Source organism: Abramis brama, assembly GCF_963993115.1.
Source record: "Abramis brama genome assembly, chromosome: 1".
NCBI lineage: Eukaryota > Metazoa > Chordata > Actinopteri > Cypriniformes > Leuciscidae > Abramis > Abramis brama.
The window spans coordinates 13382763-13404816 of NC_139963.1; the positions used below are offsets into that span (position 1 = coordinate 13382763).

The 22054-nt window shown below is 39.4% G+C and overlaps 1 protein-coding gene across 1 annotated transcript in view; it reads left to right on the forward strand.

Annotated features, from left to right (window-relative positions):
- Positions 1 to 21910, forward strand: part of arhgdia (Rho GDP dissociation inhibitor (GDI) alpha) — a 33516-nt gene extending 11606 nt beyond the window's left edge. The window contains exons 2-6 of the mRNA XM_084119136.1: positions 10607 to 10802; positions 16406 to 16489; positions 18444 to 18520; positions 18920 to 18983; positions 20125 to 21910. Of these exons, the coding sequence (XP_083975262.1) occupies positions 10616 to 10802; positions 16406 to 16489; positions 18444 to 18520; positions 18920 to 18983; positions 20125 to 20324 (612 nt within the window). The 5' untranslated portion in view covers positions 10607 to 10615 and the 3' untranslated portion in view covers positions 20325 to 21910. The remainder of the gene's footprint in view (positions 1 to 10606; positions 10803 to 16405; positions 16490 to 18443; positions 18521 to 18919; positions 18984 to 20124) is intronic.
- Positions 21911 to 22054: the final 144 nt, after the last annotated feature.

Sequence of the window (22054 nt, forward strand, 5' to 3'; positions counted from 1 at the left end):
TCCGAATGAAATCGAGGGGCATTTTTACTGCGTGATCAATATAAGCAGCACGGCACAACGGTTCATACTCATTGTCTCCAAATTATGACCAGAAATGGATAAATATTAAGTCTGCTGTTTAAAACAAATAAAGAACCAATGTGGGAGAATGCTTAAGCGCAAACATCGGGAAACTCTGTCTATTCCTGCAGTGTGCGCATGTCAAAAAATCTATTACGATTTGAAGCTTGTGACATAACCCGATCACTTGTTTAGCTTTCATGTAAACACTACGTTCAGATTCATCAATCGGAATGAATTCAGTCCGATTAAAGGTGCTCTTAGCGATGTCACGTTTTTTAGGCCAATTTTTACACATCTCACCATCTGCTAGCTGCCTGTCCCCTGAACTCACTGTAAAAAAACGCGGTCTCTGTAGACAGCCCAGGCTCCACAAACGGCAACAAAAACAAACTGGCCCAGCCTGGACCACAGAATATAACAAACAGTGTCCAGCCAATAACCGACAAGAATTTGAAACATTAAAATTGTATATTCTTAAGAATTTTTATATGGCCGACACACGACCAAAGAGGCGACGTTCCGATGAACAGATAACAAAGTATAGGGAAAAGGAAAAGGAACGCGAAGTCCTGAATTTACATCGGAAAAGCATTCCAATCCGACATTCAGGTGGCTCTGTTTTTGCTGGACAGGTGCGTAAATCCAGTTTGTTTTTTCTAAATGGTTCATGACTGTTTGAGAAAACACGGAAGGGAGAGGGAGGGGGAGGGGGAGGGGACGGGATGAGGAGGAGGGCGAAGTATTTTATTTGACAATACTTCGAACGTCAACAAGAAGTGACATCACCCAACAACATCACAAAAGTTGTGCATGTAAACATAGCCATTGTTGCGACGGCCACGGGATGCGTTACCGTTGTGTTGAGGTTTGGGGTTAAGTGGGACAGAAACTTATTTTTCTGTGCAGTGTTGTGGTCTGTCATTTGCTTGAGAAATGTTTCAAATGAAGTGCCAGTGTTTTTTTTGTTTGTTTTTTTTTGTTTTTTTTTGTGGAGCCCTGTCAACAGAATGAAAAATAGTTAGGCTATGTCTGGAAAACGAAGCAGCATCTAGTGAGAGTCTCACTTTCCCTTTCCCAGCGGATTAGACCTACTGTTTAATTAACACGAGTGCTCTCCATAGCTACAGTCTCCTGGCTGTAAGATCGCCTTACGTAACAATATTATTATCCAGAGCTAGAGGCTTCTGTTTTAAGCATTACAATAGTTTACTTTGACAATTCACATGTAACTGTTTATTGTAACTGTAATTTGGCTGTATGATCATCAACACTATTTTTTTTTTTTTTTGCCCTACTTGCTGGGCGTCACATGCCAGCCAAGCTACTGCACTTGAGAAGAATGGGAATGTTTTCAATGGGTGTTGAAGCCCTATTGTTCAACAGCCTCATTTTCTTCCCCATCGAACTATTTATATCATCTGTTTCGAGTAGCTATATCAATGCAGAATTTATAGCCTAGAGTCACTTCAACTTAGACTTCACACGTCTTTGCTGTACTCGGTTTTAAACCGAAGGACAACGGAGTCTCTTGAGGAAACTGATTGGGTTTGTCAGGTAAATCCTCTTTACCTGGCACCATTTGACATCCTACCGCTCTTACCGACACTTCCCCCCTTTAATTAGCACTAATCTTGACTTCATAATCTTGTTAAGTTTAATGGTTGCTCAGTAACGAGCCTTATCTTGGGCTTTGTAACCCTTAGACTAACATGTTAGTCCTGCTCAGGCTTCCCTAGTGATGACACTTATGGATAATCCCTAATTAGAGTGAATTAGACTCAGCTGGACAGAATCGGATGGAAAAGTGGGTGATGCCAACGTCAAATTCAAGCCATCTCCACTATCAAGTGCGTGAACTGGCCTTGACGGCTCACTTTGCCTTGTTTTCATCGACCAGACGCTTTATAAAGTCACCTGCTGTTGTTTCCCTAGGTTATGTACTTGCTGCCCAGGGCTGGACTGGTAATCTGGCATACCGGGCAAATGCCCGGTGGGCCGACGTGCTTTTTGGGCCGTCTCATACTTTTTTTTTTTTTTTTTTTAAACGGCCCATAAAACTCGTACATCGGCGGCCCATTCGTTTTGTTTTGTTTAATTGACGGCGCTGGGTTAGTGCCGGTGTAATGCATTGGTCAAAAAAAAGTAAGCGTTAGTTTTTTTTCCACTGACAGACCGGCCCATGAAACGCGTAGATCAGCGGCCCATTGGTTCTTTTCTTGATTGACACTGGGCTGGCCCAATCACAGCTTTAAAAACCTCCCCCTTTGGGCTTTGAGTTAGCGTGCAGTGTCAAGTGTGTATCTGTCAAAATAGTCTGAGAGATGGAGAAGAAACGCATGGAATGTGCAGAGAAATAGCGTGTAATAGAAATAGCAGACGCTGTAAAATGTGTCAAAATATATATGTTTTCTGCAGCAGCAGGACCTTCATCAGCTCCAGTGGCTGATGAGGAGGATAGTGAGGAGGATAGTGAGGAGGATCAGGGGAGAGATGAGAAAGTGTAGAGTCCGCGCGCGGTAAGCAGAACTACTTTCAAAACACTTTGGCTATGAGTGTAGGAACCCATTACCCAGTTACGCATTATTTCCACATCTGCATAGTTGACGATTACAGAAGTTTACTAGAAGTTTAATGAGACGCGTTTTTATCCATGTTTTCCGCCAAAATAAAAGCTTGATGCAGTTTCCGTCAAAATAAAAGATCATGTGCTTATCTCTTTCAAGTTTAGAAATTAGTACAAAACTAACTATGAAAGTTTTCTTTATTTTTCAGTGCATTTGTTTTACAATATATGGCTATTAGGCTACTGTCATGAGATTAATATTATATAACTATTATTATGTAGTAATATAGACAGACACTGTTACTAAAAGCGGTTTGATTTTTTCTTTGTTATATTTGCACACTGAATATGGGTTGGAGCTTTTAATTTTGAACCCTCAAACTGCACCAGATTGATGAATTTAACATTAAAATGCACAAAATGTTCTTAGGGGGAGTATGCCCCCAAACCCCCCTAGAAAGACTGAGGTCCATACACAACAGTTTTACCAAAAATCCTGTGAGAAACACTGGTATTGCTATGCCAATGCAGCTTATAGCTTGTTTTTTGGATGCATCACTGTGGAGTATAGTTCAATTGTATTAATAAATTACAATTTTGTACTTATTTCATCTGTTAACTCTCATTACATGGCATTAGTGGTTTTTATGAATAGGAGTTGAACAAAAACATATTCAAGGGCATGCAAAGATGGGTGGTGTTTATGATCATGTAGTGGGCCATGTCTGGGCCAAAATGCCAGGGCCGATTTTCTGTCCCAGTCCAGCCCTGTTGCTGCCTGTGTTTAGAAAAGAACTGCTACACCCTTGTTAAACGGTTTCGCCGTCATGCTCAGCTGTGTGAAATTACCCAGCGCTCCTTTCTGCGTTTTATTAACGTTGAGGCGGCTGCCAAATGGCTAAGGCTGTTTGTTACTCTGGCAGCTAAAGTGATGTCATCTGGACATAAATGCTTACAGGCTGAACTCGACCTTGTTTTCATGTTTTGCTGATTCTTCAGCAGAAACGGAGTGCATTTTGTCAGTCTTAATTAACTTTTGCCAGCTCCAGAAAGGGACATGAACTGCTTTTTATTACTCGCGGGTGTTTTTCTGTTCTGCTTCCCTCAGCCTGTTTAGCTTCTCGACTAGGGAGGTCAGTGTTCATTAAAACACTGTTGTCATAATAATTTACTATCACTGAATCTATAAATTGTAAATGTTAATAGCATATCATGTAATACCATGTCAACCAGACAGAGTTCAAACAGAAAAGATGCACAGTGAAATAATTCTAACAGAAATGTACTCAAGTTAAAGATCCCACTACTCTCAAAAGTGCACATTTTTCCCCAAAAATACTCAAGCAAATGTACTTTGTTACTACCCACCTCTGCATGTAAATATTTCTGCCTCATACGATGATCAGAATCCCGATCGGATCACAATTGGAAGTTATTTCAAACACTCGCTGGTTTGAGCTGAATTTCGTTTTAAATGTCTTTAACCCTTTAAGACCGATACAGTTGCCCATGGCTGAAAATAACTATTGTGCTTAAATGTTTAATAACTTTTGAACCGCTAATCCAATCTGTATGCTTTAAAAAGTCTCGTAAAGAGGACATTCAGAGGCTCTGTAGTGAACGTGATTGCGTCAAGTTTTGATCAGCATAGATCCGTCAAAGAAACCCATGCGGTTTGTTCTTCTGACACCATGTCCTAACCAGATGCAATGCGATAAGATTCCAGCGACAAATAATTTGTCTGTCCACACTAGACGTGACGCGACTGCGAGATGCGTCAAAATCAATCAAAACCCACAGCCAATCGGAACAGCGTGTGGGCGGAGTCTCGCGGCAAGTGCACAGCACCAGAGAATAATCTTGACGAATAATCTCTCGCAAGAAAATGGATAAGTAGCCTACATAATCAAATTCACAAATATTACACCATTTAAACATTGTTAAAAATGCATAGGCTGAGTTGCTAAAACAATATTTACCACACTTGTTTGTTCACAGTTTGAACGTTCTTGTTTCCATTTGTTTAATTTCAAGATCTGAGGTGAATTATCCATTGTTGCTTTTATAGTTACAAAACTGGGAGCACTAAATGATATTCAAAGTCGCATTGCATGCTTTTCACATTAAATAAAGCACATAAACAGTACCTGAGATTATCATTGCCACACTTTGTGTTTGTTGTTCCAGTCGCTGTCGTTGCTGGTTAGCACAAAAACTCTGTTTAACATGGAAAATATACCTTTTATCGCGTGTCGCAGCGTCGTGTGACATGTAGTTAGGACACGGTGTGAGCCAAACAGGAATGATTGTTGATGCTTAGTCCCACCCCGCCCCCAGATTAGTTGAAACTACCATCTACTCAACCAATAGACATAGGTTTTGGTCCGACAGTGGAAACACGGTTAATCATGTCAACTGCATCTGGGCCAAATTTTGTGTTGATATCTCAAAGCAATCAAAAGTTGTGGGATTTGGAACCACGGTAGCCTTTTATCAAGTCCAACAACCTCTCCAAACAAGTGATCTGAGTGTTTAACTGAACATAAGAACTACTTGTATGTGTAAAATCATAAAAGTGTTTATAATCATAAGTATGTGGATGAGTTGTGGATGAGTTATGATCTTCCAGCGCTCTTTCAGCTTTGTGCTCCTATTCTGTGGCGCACGGTAAATCAAGACCTGTCGATCTAAACGATCCATCCAATCCAAGCGCGCTCCAACCGTAAAACAGTGTCCGATTGGTCTCTACTAGGGCTGGAACTAACCATTATTATTTCTATTGATTATTTTCCGATTATTCCACCACCAAAATGGCTATTATTAAAAACCGTTTCACCCCTACATCAAACTCGTTTATTTCCAGAAATCAAGGAAAGCAGTTTTTCTCTATGTCCTCTTCAGCATGCCCACTTTTAGAGCTTCATACACACCTGAACCAGATAATCTAGCTCTTCAGGATCATTAGAAATGTCAAGTCAGATCAGTTGAAGCCAAACTGCGATGAAGGTGGCCCTCCAGGAGCAGGAATGGACACGCCTGGTTTAGGGCCAATGGGAACATGACAACCCATTATGTGCCTCTCGCTTCTGATCCTAAACTTGAAAAGCTAGCCGCTGGACCGGCGTGCCAGAGCCTGCTGATGGAGAACGGCCCCTTTCCCTGTCAGGAGTGTGAAGAGGCCCAGAATGGAAAAAGCTGTGCAGTGTTATCTGAATTCCTGTCTGACCGTAGCCAAAACCATCCTCTGCCAACACTGAGACTGTTTTCACAACGCAAAAGATGACTTTGAAGATTCTCCTTGAATGTTACGCTCTTTTACTGATTACATTGTGTAATTTTCTAGTTGATAGTCCTTCCATATTAATGATAAGGGATAGAGCAGAAAGCAGTGTTGTTGGGTTTCGTGGCTCCAGCACATTAACCGCTAACCACACTACATTGTGAGCACCAGTAATGCAGTCCGTTTGTGAGTCTCCCGAAGTGTTACGCAAACAACATCTGTCTTCGATATGCAGGACCTACAGACTGTACTAGTACACCATATGCTGAGAGGATGTTTTTTCTCTGTTCCCTGGCTCTCCCGGTTCATATCTCACGGCGTTTGTTCATATGTGGTCCTCATTACAACTATTTGTCAGATAAGCTGGCAGATCTTTGCTCTTTGTTTGAAACAAGTTGTCTGGTTTATAGAAATTGTTGTGCTGTTGGCGGCCAAGTGAATTTCTCTTCTTGACGACTTTAAGGCGCTTTAAGATAACGCATGCATGTAGCTGCGGCTCTCAGTATAAATAGTTTAACTCATTTCTTATTAGTAGTAGTATTTTAATCATTATTTAATGTTCATTGCTTTGAAAATAACAGGTTTTAAAATGTTTAGATATGCTCCAACAATATAAAATAGACTATTCATTAAAGAATCCTGAAAAAAAAAAAAGATTATCAAAGTATCGATACTGAAATATCAATACTCCTTTTCTGCAGTATCGATTCACTGATACCAGATGCGCTTTCTGTCTCTTCTCTCCGATGGCGAAGTGACACCCGCCTCCTGTCACTCACTAGTTTCAATCTCTCCGGTTGAATAGCGCTTGTATTGTCATTCCTACATGTTTCGTGCTCACACTAAAATCTATTGTTGCTCACATAAAGCTGCCTCTCAAACAGCTTGTGAGAACCAAATTTAGTTTTTTTTTTTTTTTTTCGTGGCTAATTGCACTTAAGCGGTCAAATACATGCAAAATGATGCCCGTCTTGCCGAGTATTCAGGAAAATACTGTCAGTTTTGGAGCATAAATAGTCGAGAGAAAACGAATGTTGTGTAACAGTATATTGGATCCGTGCTTAAGCTCTTAAAGTGACAGTAGCCTAATAAACCTGCTGCTATCTGTCACGTTAATCAAATAAAAAAGACAGAGATAATCACTCGCTGCTCATAACTGAATAACATCTGTAACTTTAATTGTAAGCATTAATCAGTATTTCATTTTTACACTAAAGACTATCAGTGTTATTTTACCATTGATTTGCCTAGTTTTAATTTCTGTAGTATTTCTGTTTATTTAATTTGTCTCTTTATTCTGTTGTATTTATTTGTGCTATCGTTTCCAGTTTATTTATTTTATTACTGACCCTTTACTTGTCCTTATTATGTAAATTTAGTTTATTCAATTTATGATTAAAATGTAAGATATTTATGACCCAAATAAAGCCTCCCTGTTCTGTGTAAGCTATTGCAATCGAATTACCCAAATGGTAAAAACATTTAAATAATAATAAATTATCTGTATGGTCGTATGCAGTATATGGCAGTTTCCCCTGTGATATGGAAAATGGTATCGAATATCGATAATTTTTAAGGTATTGTATCCAGTGCTTGAAGTGGTGGAAAAAAGGTGCCGGTACTCTCTTGCCTTACTCTCACCGCCTTCACCCAGGGCCGGATTAACAATTTCCTGTGCCCTGTACAACCAGACTCAAGCCCCCCCGTAGTTAGGGTGGTTCGGGGGCATGCTCCCCCGAGAAAATTTGGATTTCTCTGATCTACATATGTGCAATTTAGGACTTTTGAAGGCCAAAAAATTATAAGAAATAGGCTATCTTTAAAACCTTGTCATTAGATTATTTGTCAATACCTGCTCTCTCCTCATCTTCATATTTCTTTTCTCTCAGTCTTCTTATCCTGGACTATTTCTTCCCCTCCTAAAGCTGAACTTAGTCTTTTCATTTTCGTCTGTGTCAATGACGAAAGTAAACATAGGCTCAACAGATATTTATACGTTTTATGAATCATTTTCTTAGACAAGTTAATTCACTCAAGGAGTCAAGGCTACCAGGAAAGCTGTAGCCTAAGTCAGTATTGCCATTATGACCCTCCTGCAAGCTTTGGAATTTGAAAACGTCTGTTTTTAAATGTTAAAAGTAATTTTAAATAATACAAATTATATATAATGTCATATTCTGTGTTAATTTTGACCACAAACTACGCGCTGTCACTTTAATTCAGCGCGTGCAGCACAGCGAAAATAGACTCGGTGTGGAAACGATCGTTGGACTGCTGTATATGCACCGCTCCTGGAACGCATTGCCGGACCGCATCTGCGTGCAGTGTGAAAGCTCTAACCTGTTAATATGGGTGCGGGAAAAAAATAAGCACCGCATACGCATTGCAAACGGAGTATATATGTGAAATGGCCGTGACACTGACGCTTTTTTTGTCAGTGGTAGAGTACCGGCTACATGCGAGAAGTAGCGGTACGCAAGAAAACGTGCAGGTACGCTTTGGAGTAAAATGCAGAAGTGCCGGTACTGCGTACCGGTGAGTACCGCCCCACTTCGAGCACTGATTGTATCGAAAAAATTCCAGTATCGTAACAGTGCTAGTTTCCCCCAAACTATTAAGCAGCACAACTGTTTTTAACATCGATAATAATCAGAAATGTTTATTGAGCAGCAAATCAGCATATTATAATGATTTCTGAAGGATCATGTGACACTGAAGACTGGAGTAATGATGCTGAAAATAAATTGTAAAAAGTTATTTTAAATTGTAATTTTTCACAATATTACAGTTTGTACTGAATTAATCAAATAAAACAAAATCCTTAGTTTTAATAACCTTTTTTTTATTAACATCATGAATGTCACGCATGCTTGAGTATGTGTAGTTTATAAAACCGCACCGTTCACTCGCACACAGATATGTAGAAAATGCAGATACATATTTAAATAGCAGTTTTTTGTTGTTGTTGTTTTTTTGCAGTTTAATATCCACAGACACTAGTCCATATCGCCATTTATTTTGGTGTTCAGCCCTACTTTCGATTTATTCATTCAAAATTATGCCCAAATCCATGACATTCCGCCTTGTACAGTAAATTAAAAATTAATTTTAATGTGCTTCACATTTTCAGCATCACTGAAACGCCCCTACAAAATTGAACTTCTTAATAAAAACCTGCTGTAAAACTAGAACTTGGCCTGGATTTGTCAGCAACTTGCCAAAATCACAAGTGCAAAAGATCACAGCGAATCGTGATTGCTCTTTTGCAGATGCGTCTTCCAAGTGTCAAAGCACGCTGAAAGCGATTCAGTTCTGTTATGAGTGTGATTGTGTGTGTTTAGCACGCCAACACCATGTAAGGAAAGGCCACAGTGAAGCACAGTGAGCTGCAGCTCTGCAGAACAGGAAACTACAGAAGCTGCGGTAAAGGTGAAGCAGTCGTATCATTCGGACTTCAGTGCGCCAGGAGGGAGAGAACACAAGCACTTTCTGTTCCAAGCCCTCTGCATTGCAGCACGAGTGTTTCTCTGCATTCACTTCTTCATTTAGCATACGTCTTTGAAAGGCCTCGCTGGGTGAAGACATAAGGACGTGATACTGACATGGGGATGTAAACGTCCAGACAGCGAGCGAATCAGATGCTAATTCAGGAACTGGTTGTCAGAGTAATTTGTCATGAGTAAAGATAATCTTTAGAGTCATTAGTTTGTGAATCGGTTTACGAATGTATGTTTGTTCTGCACGGACTGGAGTAGATTACAGTGTCTAAAACTACAGCAGTCGACATTCGAAGTGAATCAAAAACGTTAATCGAAGTTGTCCTAAGACAAGAACGGGTATTGTTCAAAATTAATGTATAACTTTGAAAGGTTTTGATCCACTTCAAATATTGACTACTGTATATACACTAAGAATATATATATATATATATATGGAAGGAATTAGTACTTTAATACAATATATTGATCAAAAGTGACAGTACAGGCTTTTAATGTTTCAAAAGATTTATATTTCAAATAAATGTTGTTCTTTTAAACTTAAATTAATCAAATAATCATGAAAATGGTAACGTTTCCACAAAGATATGATGCAGCACATCTATTTTTAACATTGTATAATATTCAGAGATGTTTCTTGAGCATCAAATCAGCATATTAGACTGATTTCTGAAGGATCATGTGACACTGAAGACTGAACATTCAGCTTTGATCACAGGAATGAAATATATTACAATAGAAAACTTTTAAATTGTAAAATGGATTGCTGTTTTTACTGTATTTGACATGAAATAGATGCAGCCTTGGTGAGCATAAATAAACTTAAACTCTAGTATATATTACATAACTTGTATACATTTGAAATAAACTGGGGCTTTATATATATATATATATATATATATATATTTTTTTTTTTTTAATCGTGAATCAGCCTATAAATAGGCAGCACACACACACAGCGCTGTGTAGTGTATTTGAGTCCCTACAGTAATTGGCTTTGACCACTAATGCAATAGTGCTGAATACAGACGCCCACATTAGGCCGCTTCCGTTGGTGAATTCATTTCAAATCCATTAATAGTATTAAAAATTAACACGCTGGAGGAACTGATCACATGACGTTATGTGGGTCAGATCTCCATTGCTGTCGATTTGTGGCACGTTTGTTTGCTCTCCCCTAACCCTGTTGCTGTTTCCCTCCAGCTGTGCATCATGGCCGAGCAGGAGCCCACACCAGAGCAGCTGGCCGCTATCGCAGCGGAGAACGAACAGAGCGAGACTGTCAACTACAAGCCACCGGCACAGAAGAGCCTTCAGGAGATCCAGGAACTCGACCAGCATGACGAAAGCCTCCGCAAGTACAAGGAGGCGCTGCTGGGCAACTGCAGTGTCGCTGCAGGTGTGTGTCGCTTTCTCGTACTCTCTCTCTGCTCTGGCCTAGTTTGATGAAGGTTTCTGTGTACACACACACACACACACACACACACACACACACACACACACACACACACACATCTCAGATTGTAGTGTAGCAGTCCCTTTCCCAGAATTCATCACATGGACCTGCTCTTCTCTCAACACGCTTTAATTTTTAGCTTATATGATTAGTATGTCTTGGCATGCACTACAGGCCTGTGTGTGTGTGTGTGTGTGTGTGGTTCTGATAAACCCTTTGTTATAGGGACAAAATGCACCCACAAAGATGGCAATATCCTTGTAGGGACAATTTTTTTTTTGTGATTTGTTTTGAAAACGTAAAAATGCAGAAGGTTTTCAGTGATGGGTAGGTATCAGGGTGGGAATTATACCGCGGCCATGCGGCCATGGCCGCCGTTGCCCTACACTTTGGCCTTCATGCCCCGTGAAAAAAAAAATCATCGTACGGCCACAGTGGCCTGTGTGCCCTGGCCCTGTCCAAGTTCCATGTATAAAGCAGAGCATGTGAGCGGAGTTGAGCGGGAGCGAGCGGGGAGCGCGAGCGGGCGGATCTTGGACAGAGCGCAGAGCGGCAATTTCAAAAGGACGGAGTGTCGCCCTATTTCCCGCTCCAGTTTCGCTCCGCTCACACCACGAGTCTGAAGCATGCTCAGTCAAGCCTGACCCTGAATCCATCTGTCTTGCACAGTCATCAACAGTAGACTATTTTCAGTCAAAACTCAGCTCAGTAATGGAGTTCAAAAACTCCAAACCATTATGTAGCCTAAAAGTCGCTCCTGAGTATAAATCGCAACAGTCAAAAAATGCGCCATGAAGAAGAAAAAACACATATAGGCCTAGCCTAAGTCGCACTGGACTATAAGTCGCATTTATTTAGAAATTTATTTCACAAAAAAAAAAAAGTTACAGTCTGGACAGTTCTCCGTTACGGACGTGAGCGCTCTAAAGCGGCACTAAAAGACTGCTTTATAAAACTTTCACAGAGACCTCAAGCAGAAAGCACAAAGCCTGTCTTTAAATTTAATTTCGTTTTGTATTAATTGTATCTTAATTTTAATCAATGTTTCATCAATCAATTGTCTGGATTTAATAAATTAGAAGTGAATATATTAGAAAATAGATAATCACGACACGAAGGCGCCGGCGAAACTGGAGCTTGTCTCATAAATGAACCGAAACTCCGCGTATAGCCTACTTGCCTCACACACCTGAGACATATATATAAAGCTTGAAATGTCTACTTTTAAACAGAACAATTCAAAACGAAAGAAAACAGACTTCTCTCTTATGTAATCCGTATGAAATGTGCATTTCTCTCTGGCGCGTTCACTACTGCGAAGATCGCGAGTCAGCATCTTTCCAGCCGACACAGACATAAAAAAAAAAAACTGGTTTATTAGTAAATAATTAAAATGTCTCCTGCTATATTTTACATATTCATAATCATTAATTTTGCCGGTTCGTTGTGACAGCTTTTAGGTGCTTTATTGGCAGCAGCGCCACCCTTACATCGCATCAGCACCGAAAACATAGAGATTATTTTCTTTTGGGGGCATTTTGTTTGTGTTCAGACTTTCTCAGTTGTTTTTAGGCGCGATGTTAGAGGACGCTGCTAATAAAGTTGCTAGTAGGCCCACACATTGGATTCACGTTTATTATTATAGGCTAAAAAAATACACCAGTTTTTATGCCGTTCGTATCATTTTATTTTGTTGTATTTATCCGCCACACCTTGAAGGCCGGTCGGTCAAAATATTGTCTGATATTAAACCGATCTGTGGCGCAAAAAAGCTTGGGGACCGCTACAAGTGATATACATGTAGATTTTTTTCCTTTTTTGGAGCGAGCGGGGGGCGATTTGACTGGAGCGCGAAGCAAACTGCGTTGAGCATTGAGCGATAATGATTGTGAGGGTGTAGGCTATACCTTCTGGATGAAGTGGTTCTCTCTCTCACACTCACATGATATAGAGGACTGAATGAATATTTTGAATGCTTTTATTGGCATTTGTGTTGTTTCTGAATGCTTTTATTGCCATTTATGTTGTTTCTATTGTTGTGTGAGGGTGTATACCTTCTGGATGTAATGGCGCTCTCTCTCTCTCTCTCTCTCTCTCTCTCTCTCTTTAATTTTTATTTTTATTTTTTATTAAAAAAGTCATAATCCATGTCTTATTCCAAATTAGGATGTTATGGTATCAATCTGAATGGGAAAACCATCGAATTGTACTCAATGGCCTTTGTGCCCTGTCATATGGCCTTGGTGCCCCTAAAAAAAAGAAAAGGTGGAGGCCAAATGGCCTTGCCCCTAAAATTACATAATTCCCACCCTGGTAGGTATAGGAGAATATACAGTTTGTACAGTATAAAAATCGTTACGCCTACGGAACAATCCCCATGGAAACATGTAAAACATGTCTTGACTCCGACTCATTGGCGCATCACATGATGCTCCTTTTTTTCCAACTTTTTGTTGTTTTAATGCATTCAAAAATACTTGCATTTAGGGATGCACCCATATGAACATTTTCAGCTAATACAGATCATTCTTTATACTTAAAGCGGCATTCCGTAACTTTTTTGGGTTAAAAATTATCCCAAATAAATTTCTGAGCCAGTACATAACCAGCCAGTGTTCAGAACTCTCTGCTTGCCGTAGCTTGTTTCAAAATGGTAAGCTTGTAATAATGTTTTTAACTCCAGTGGTACTGGTGGTCTTTGCGTCATTACGTCACATCTGTACACATAAAGAAGAGTCTCGGCTAGTAGGCTATGAGTGTGAGGATGTTGGAGGTGGAGAGTTATAGCCTTTTCTCACAGCACTTGATATGATTAAACTTATCAATTTGATGGCGAATCCAGAAAGGTTCAAACGACAATCACCAGTGACAACTGCGATTCACCCGCTGTAAAATGCAAAAGACCACCATGACTTCGGAGTGGCTACAGAAAAAGAGACTGCAACCGGGCCCATGCGAAAACAAGGATAATATCGGAAGGGCATTAAATATTAAAAGCATTGAACTTAAATATTCTTATAAATATATTGTTTTAAATGGTAACATTTCAGAATATCACTGTTTTTACTGCATTTCTGATAAATGCAGCCTTTGTGAGCATGAGACTGCTTTCAAGAACATTTAAAAAAATGAATACCGACCCCAAACGTTTGACATTGTCAGGGAAATGTTATTGCCTTTTCTTTGATGATTATTCAACATGACATTTTTAGAGGCACTGAATTGAAACTTTTTCAAAATCATATGAAACAAACACAATTACAGAACATACATTTCTAAGCGCAAGTGTTTTAAACTCGATTTCTGAAGGATTATTTCTCCTCTCCTTCTCTCACGATTGCTGAAGCTCCAATCGCAATCCACTTCTGATATTGTGTTGCACCGTGACGTATTGAACCGTAGCTTGATAAATATTCAGCATGTGATTTCTCCTCCAGACACGCGTGTAGTTCCAGGACCATCAGATAATGTTGATCCAGGAATGTGTCCTCCTCGGGTAAATGATGTTGTTCTGGGCTAGAGCTGTAGACTCTTGGTTAACGTCTGCTGTCCTCTGCGTCGTCTCTCAAAAACAAGGTCACGTCTCGAGAGTTCCTGCTCCTTTTGCTTTCATCAGCGGTCCGCCATTACAATAACCCTGTGTGTTACGGTTCATCCCTTCACCTGAAGAGCTTCTTGAATCTCATTTCCTACTGTAGAGTGTCTAAAGCACCACACAGACATCAGAGATGATGGATGCTAATCTCCAGCTGTGTGTTTGTGTAGTTCCTGCGTTTACGCGGACGTCGGTTGTTGGGCTATTGGTCGTACTCTAAACAAAATTCTGAAGTTGCTTATAGAACAAGCGGCAGCAAATGGATTTGCAAAAGTTTGTTTTCCCCAAATACACCCGCTCCTCGTCTTCAGCCGGCCGGCTAAACACCCGTCCTGATCTCACGACATTAGCGGAGGTTGAGCTGCTCAAACAAACAAAAGTGTTTTCTGGAAGTTCTCATGCTCTGGAAGTCAAGCTGTCAGCGTCTCTGTAATCTGGGATAGGATTCGTTATTTTAACATTTGAAGTGAAGTTCATTGTTTACTCCAAATTAGACTTCATTCTGGTGAAGGTGATAAGAAAATGCTATTTATGTAACATTTTACTTGGTGTTGTTAATCGTATGCATCACAAGTGGGAAACATTCCAGTGAGACTTCCAGTGAATTCTTGGTTCAGTGGTTGCTGGGTAGTTCGCTCTGTGTTTGTTTACTGTTCTGACCGCCAAGTCTCTGATATCAGGTCCTGAATTTGGTGCGAGTGTTCTACATAATTTTACTCATTCCCACGAGTTACGCTTTTTACGCTTTTTTGCAAACATTTATTCACTAGCATGCAAGTTTAGCCAATATATTATGGTGTGTTCACACTTGGCATTCGAACCCTGGTGCCACCAAACAAGTGGACTGAGACGCTGAAAAGATGGGTCTTGACCTGCTTCCAAACGAACTCTGGTGCGGTTCGAATGAAATATGAACACAGTACGGACCACAGACATGTAAACAACAGGACATGATGTGACCCTAAAAAGGGCTGAATGCTCAAGCACACCTGTTTCTTTCTCATCATAGTGGCGATGTTACCCATCACGGTTCAGTACAGGCGTCAACACCGCGTCTTCACACAGCAGATCTTTTATTTGTGTGTGCAAACGTGGAGCTGTTTTGATTCCTTTATTCTGTTATAAGCTCCTTTTGAGTCCTCAGCTGATCAGAATACCATCGTATGTTGTTGCCCAGAACTTTAGATGTTTGGTAAATTCCGTCGCAAAATGTGCGGCGTAAAATCTGTCCAGTCAGGTTGTGAGCGTATCCTTGTTCCTTATGTTTTGTATCTGAAGGTTCTGTGTTAAAAATTACAGTGTGAACGCTAAGCGAACCAGGACTAAATGTATCATTTTCTCTTTTTTTCTTTGGTCCGGTTGCACAACATTCATCTTACCTGTGTAAAATATTAATACAGTGATCAACGTGTATGAATATAGCCACATTTAGAAGTCAAGACCATAGTCAGAACGAGCGCTCGATTGCCAAAAAGAGTGAGAATCGGTTTGGCCTGTTGGTTGAGGTTTGGAGATCAACACACACTTGAGTCTGACTGCACTGTTTTTCACTGAGTTTGAAATCAAATCCTCTTGTGCTGTGTGAATGCTTCTGCGAAAATGAAAATGACCACACAGTAACATCTTGAACCCAAGGTGTGCGCTTAAATATTATTCGGCACATAATTGCATCAGTGACATAAATAAAAAGGAACATAATGTGTAGCGTCACATGCATTGGGGTATTTGCAAGATGCTCTTTAAAATATGTTGTAAAAACACAAATACATTGAGTGAGCATTTAGGTAAATTAATTCATTTGTCTAAAATATTACCCCCCTCATATAGAATAAAAAATCCTTTCCATAAGAGTCAGCCATTTTCTGAAAAAAAAATTCAGGCCCTGGATGAACAAATGTCAATCTACGGCTTTTCTTATGTCATTTTCTTGTGTCTTTTGTTCACTTTGCAGATCCCACCGCTCCCAACGTTCAGGTGACACGGCTAACTCTTGTGTGTGAGACGGCTCCCGCCCCGCTGACCCTTGACCTGCAAGGTGAGTAGAGAACACTATAAAGGGACAGTTCACCCAAAAATAAAAATTCATGTTGTTCCAAACCCGTAAGACTTTCGTTCAACCTCAGCATTTTTGTCCATCCGTGGAAAGGCAATATAAAAAATCAAGCTTCAAAAGTTCATTAAGACATCGGAAAAGTAATCGATACGAATCGAGTCGTACAGTTTAATCAGCGCGCATCAAATATGGTAAGCGGAAGCTCAAACATGTGAATACAAACCTCTTTTATTTAGTTAATGAACACTACACATTTGTTTTGCAAATAAGACTTAGCATGGTTAGCATGAGACCTGTAATTTTGACAAAGTTTATAGCATGTTATATTCAAATACCCTATTTATATAATGACATCACAACAATGTACAGTACAGGTCAAAAGTTTGGAAACATTACTATTTTTAATGTTTTTGAAAGAAGTTTCTTCTGCTCATCAAGCCTGCATTTATTTGATCAAAAATGCAGAAAAAAATGTAATATTGTGATATATTATTACAATTTAAAATAATTGGTTTTCAATTTATTATTCTTTAAATTATCATTTATTTCTGTGATGCAAAGCTGAATTTTCAGGATCATTACTCCAGTCTATCACATGATCCTTTAGAAATCATTCTAATATGATGATTCATTATCAAAGTTGGAAACAGTTCTGCTGCTTAATATTTTTTCATAACCTGTGATACTTTTTTAGGATACTTTGATGAATAAAAAGTAAAAAAAAAAAAAAAAAAAGAAGCAAATTTTTTAAAAATAGAAATCTTTCGTAACAACAATATACACTACTGGTCAGTAATATGGGGTCAGTAAATTTTTTAAATAAATCAATACTTTTATTCAGCAAGGATGTGTTAAATTGATAAAAAGTGATAGTAAAGAAGATTTATATTATTAGAAAATATATATTTTTTTTATTTTGAATAAATGCAGTTCTTTTTAACCTTTTATTCTTCAAATATATTAGGCAGCAAAACTGTTTCCAACACTCAAAATAAATCAGAACATTAGAATGATTTCTAAAGGATCATGTGATAGACTGGATGTCACATGATGTGACACTGAAGACTGGAGTAATGATGCTGAAAATTCAGCTTTGCATCACAGGAATAAATTATTTTTTAAAGTATATTCAAATAGAAAACTATTATTTTAAGTTGTAATAATATTTCACAATATTACTGTTTTTTTTTCTGTTTTTTTGATCAAATAAACGCAGCCTTGATAAGCATTAGAGACTTCTTTCAAAAATAAAAAAAACGTAATGTTTCCAAACTTTTGACCTGTACTGTATATGTTGTGATGTAATAGTCTGAGCTCATTTCTCTTTGATATATTCATGCCGTTATTAGGGAGTGTTATTTAAGTTATGACTAAGCCAAACCAAACCTGTGGTGCGAGGTAATCTTACGGTCACATGACCCAGATAAAGCACAGCAACCTAAGAGCTCAAATCTGAGAGAGAGAGAGAGAGAGAGAGATAGATAGAGAGAGATGAGAGATGAGTGTGTCCTGCAGCCATCTGCTGGAAACATGATTCAACTGCAGTCTGTCGTTCACAATCAGCCTCAAACCACACCTGACAACGCCAGCTCAACCTTCATGTTTTTTTATTATCCAGGTCATTATTAGTGGTCATCGGATACATGTTTTTTTTTTAATGGCCACTGCCAATATAACAGAATGGCTGATATAAATAGATAACCTCTGTAGTCTCATTTAGACGCTTGTTATCGACCTTTCAAGACAAGTAAAAGCTTTGATAAAACTACCCAAAAACTCTTTGGTTTTGGCCTTGTGCACTCAGTACCTGACAGTGATTTCTGTTTCTCATATTTTGGTTTTGGCCCGCTGTGAGGAATATTAATGTCACAACGCTTGGCTGGTATTTTGACGGGTTCGCTGTAGTATCTTCAGAGTGTGTTTGCTCCTCTCTCAGGTGATCTGGAGTCCTATAAGAAGCAGTCGTTCGTGCTGAAGGAGGCGGTGGAGTACAGGATAAAGATCAGCTTCAAGGTTAGATGATCACAACAGGACACATTTAAACAGTGACTGCTAGGGATGAACGCTATCACACAACTTATAGCATGGTACAACAACTGCATGGCACATTAACTGTGTACAGTAGAAGTTACATTATCACTGAAATAACTAAAGTTTATATTTCATAACCTTGCTTTAGTGTCTGGATAATCCAGTAAATTACTGGTAATTATTCTACCATCTTATTTAAAGCATGGACGCCCTGTACTTCCACATTACGTCACAGCTGCGTGAATAAACCTGCTGTGGGATAAACACCGGCACATTGTGTACTGACTGCATATGCAAACATGCTGCACTGAACCTGTTCCTGGTTATCAGTCAAATAACGCGACTTCACTGCTCCACATTTGTATTCGCATCTGTTTACAGGTAAACAAAGAGATCGTCTCCGGGTTGAAGTATGTACAGCAGACCTTTAGGAAAGGGGTGAAGAGTAAGTGCTCTTTAAAAATTACAAAAAATTGCATTCATGTTCATGCATGTCACCCGCAAATCAAAAAAAAAAAAAAACGGTTCTCCTAGTATTCTCACGTTTTATTGATTTATTTTGGATTCTGCTAAAAAAAATGATGTATAAATACTGTAATACTTCATTTACATAATTGTATTTATTTTACTTGTGACTTTTTCATGAGTATTTGGCAACACAAAGCTAAACATTTTGTAATGGGCTTCATTTTCTTTCAAGCAACAGCATATTCTTATTGCTTGACTTTTCTTTTAATTTTGGGGTGAAATTATATGATCCACATATGTTTTTTTTAAAGGGGTTTGTGCAATGTGCATTATATTGTTTTGGTGATTAGATATTAGGGACTTGGATGGGGTCGCCCTTCCATTCTTCTTGGAATGCTGTTATGTAAATCCTGTGGCGTGTCTGGTGGGATTTTGCTTCATTTAACAAGAAAAGCCTTCAGTTCCTTGAGGAACTGGATGTTGGAAATCTACCTCTTTCTCCAACAAAGCAACCCATGTATGCTTGATAGAGAGGCCATGCAAATAATTATGCACAAACAAACAGGAAGTAGGAATGGACAGTAAAACTAAATGGGGAAACTAAAACAGCCAGAATGTGTCGGAAAGTCACTCGAATCATTCATTTAACCAATTAAGTCAAATGGCGGATTCATTCAGGAACATGATTGAATCATTGACTCATTCTTTTACAAGTTTGTTTGTGTTTACATGGATTCGTTCAGTAACAAAACACCCCTGTGTGTTTCTTAAAGAGACACGCAATGCCTTTTCTTGGAACTCCTGTTTTCGTTTCTGAGAAAAAGTAAACTGAAACTGAGAATTCAGTCTAAAACGTAACCCAGTATTAACAACTTGTTTATCGAACTGTTGTATAAAATCAATATCTCGTTTGCAATCACGCTGATATTTGGGAAGAGCATCACTCTTGCTCATTTTATAAATGCAAAATATATAAACTCGTACAAGGGCATTTTTGACTCCATATCTTGAATTTTGTTTGTTTTTTGTTGAAAAATGTGATTGCTCTAACCTCCACTGACAATGAATTAATATAGTGTTATTTAATTTCAACCTCTTCACCTGTTTCTTGTGTTCAGTTGACAAGTCTGACTACATGGTGGGCAGTTACGGGCCCCGGCCGAATGAATACGAGTTCCTGACACCCTTGGAGGAGGCACCCAAAGGCATGCTGGCCCGGGGCACTTACAACATTAAATCCAAGTTCACTGACGACGACAAGCACGACCACCTGTCCTGGGAATGGAACCTCAACATCAAGAAGGACTGGAAAGATTGAGTTGTTTCCAAACCCCCATTTTCCTTCTTGCCATCCTCCTACCTAATTCCTCACTCCCTTTCTTCCCCTCCAACCTCCTCCAGTTCCCTCCATCATCGTCATGATCATCACCACCATCAACAACATCATAGTCCTGGATTAACTGAATCAAAGGAAAAGGATTTTTCTCTCTCCGTCCACTTTCCCCCATCTTCAATCCCTTCCTCCATATTCCTACCCCTTTCCCTCCCAAATGAGTATTGAGGCTTTTCATGAAATATATATGTGAAAACAAACAAAAACGTGCACAATCCATATTTTGTGTTTTGGTTTGTTTGTATATAAAAGTAAAACCAAGAGGAAAAAAAAAAAAATATTCAAAAAACCTCATGGATACTTTTGACATGGATGATATTAGTAATCTTCACTGCCCCTTCGTCTTCCTCGTGTGTCCGGATTACCCTTCCCGATTATCCCACGTCATTCCTTTTTCTGACATTCCTTGTTTTCTTTTTTTTTAACCATGATCTGCCTTTATGAGTGTAATGGGAGAAGGTGCCACTTGCTGATATTTTTACACTGGCATTCCCCTCATAACTCAAGTTTGCCTTTGCCCAGAGGGAACGTGTCCGATGCCTTTGAGATGAGCCTAGGGTTAGTGTAGCATGGGTAACTGTTAGCGATTGTAGCGGCGCAGGTCTTTACTCGGCTCTCGGTATGAATGTGTGCGTGTCCGAATATGGTTTTAGCTACGTAGGGTTCGTCATCCTGTCCACTAGGGGAGCCGTACTAAGAATCAGCCTTGCCCTGCTCTAACGGCGTAGGGTTTTTGTTTAACCATTTCATCGCCATGTGGCCTTAAAAATGATTCCTGTAGCAAGACATTGAGTAGCTGCCTTTTAGCATCTTAAGTTTAAATTCACTCTTTTGTCCTTAAGAGGCCAAGGTGCTTTACCGACTCTTGCTCCCTCAAGGGACTGGCGGTCACATCTTCTGCCTCGTTCAATTGGCTCAATTCAGGATGGACCAACCTTGAAGGCCAGTAGAAGATAGTGAACCTTGATGCTGAGCAAGCATTTTCCCCAATTCAGTTATCAAATCCGTTCCAAAGACGACTGGTGCTTCATTTACAGAATGTGCCCTTTTGCTTGTGGTTTACGTGAGTTGCGAGGTTTTAAGAAGTCTGATTTCACTAACAGATCTCAAGTATTGAACTATTCTACAGAAAAATTACCAACACCATAGATTGTGCCTCCAGTATTGACGACCACAAGCTGCTCTCGATGCGAAAACCTAAGGGAAAGAAAGTCAGGACTCTAAAGGAGGTGCATTTGTAGTGGGACAGATCTGGAGTGAACCTAAATCTCAACTCTCAGTTCCAGTCCAGGTGTAGTCTGACCTCAGTGTTCAAACGAGAGAGGATGTGCTCATGCATCACTTGTACTGTTTTATACACGCTTCTTTTGTTTGTTTGTTTTCTTTGGTGACATTGCCTGCAAAGTAGTGGCTTGTTGTGCTGGTCTAGAATGCTGCTTCTGTCTTCACCTGTTTGTACTTATCTGGAGATTACTGTTCACCTGTGTCAACATTAAAGTGTTCAGAACAGACCGTTTCTTTTGTCTTCCATCCACCGACATGAATTCTGTACCATTGTTTTTTTTGTTTTACTTCACCAGGGTGATGTCTAGATGGGAAGCCTCATTCTGACTATTTGAATTTAGTGCCACCAAGGTTAGGAGTTGTCTTGTAGT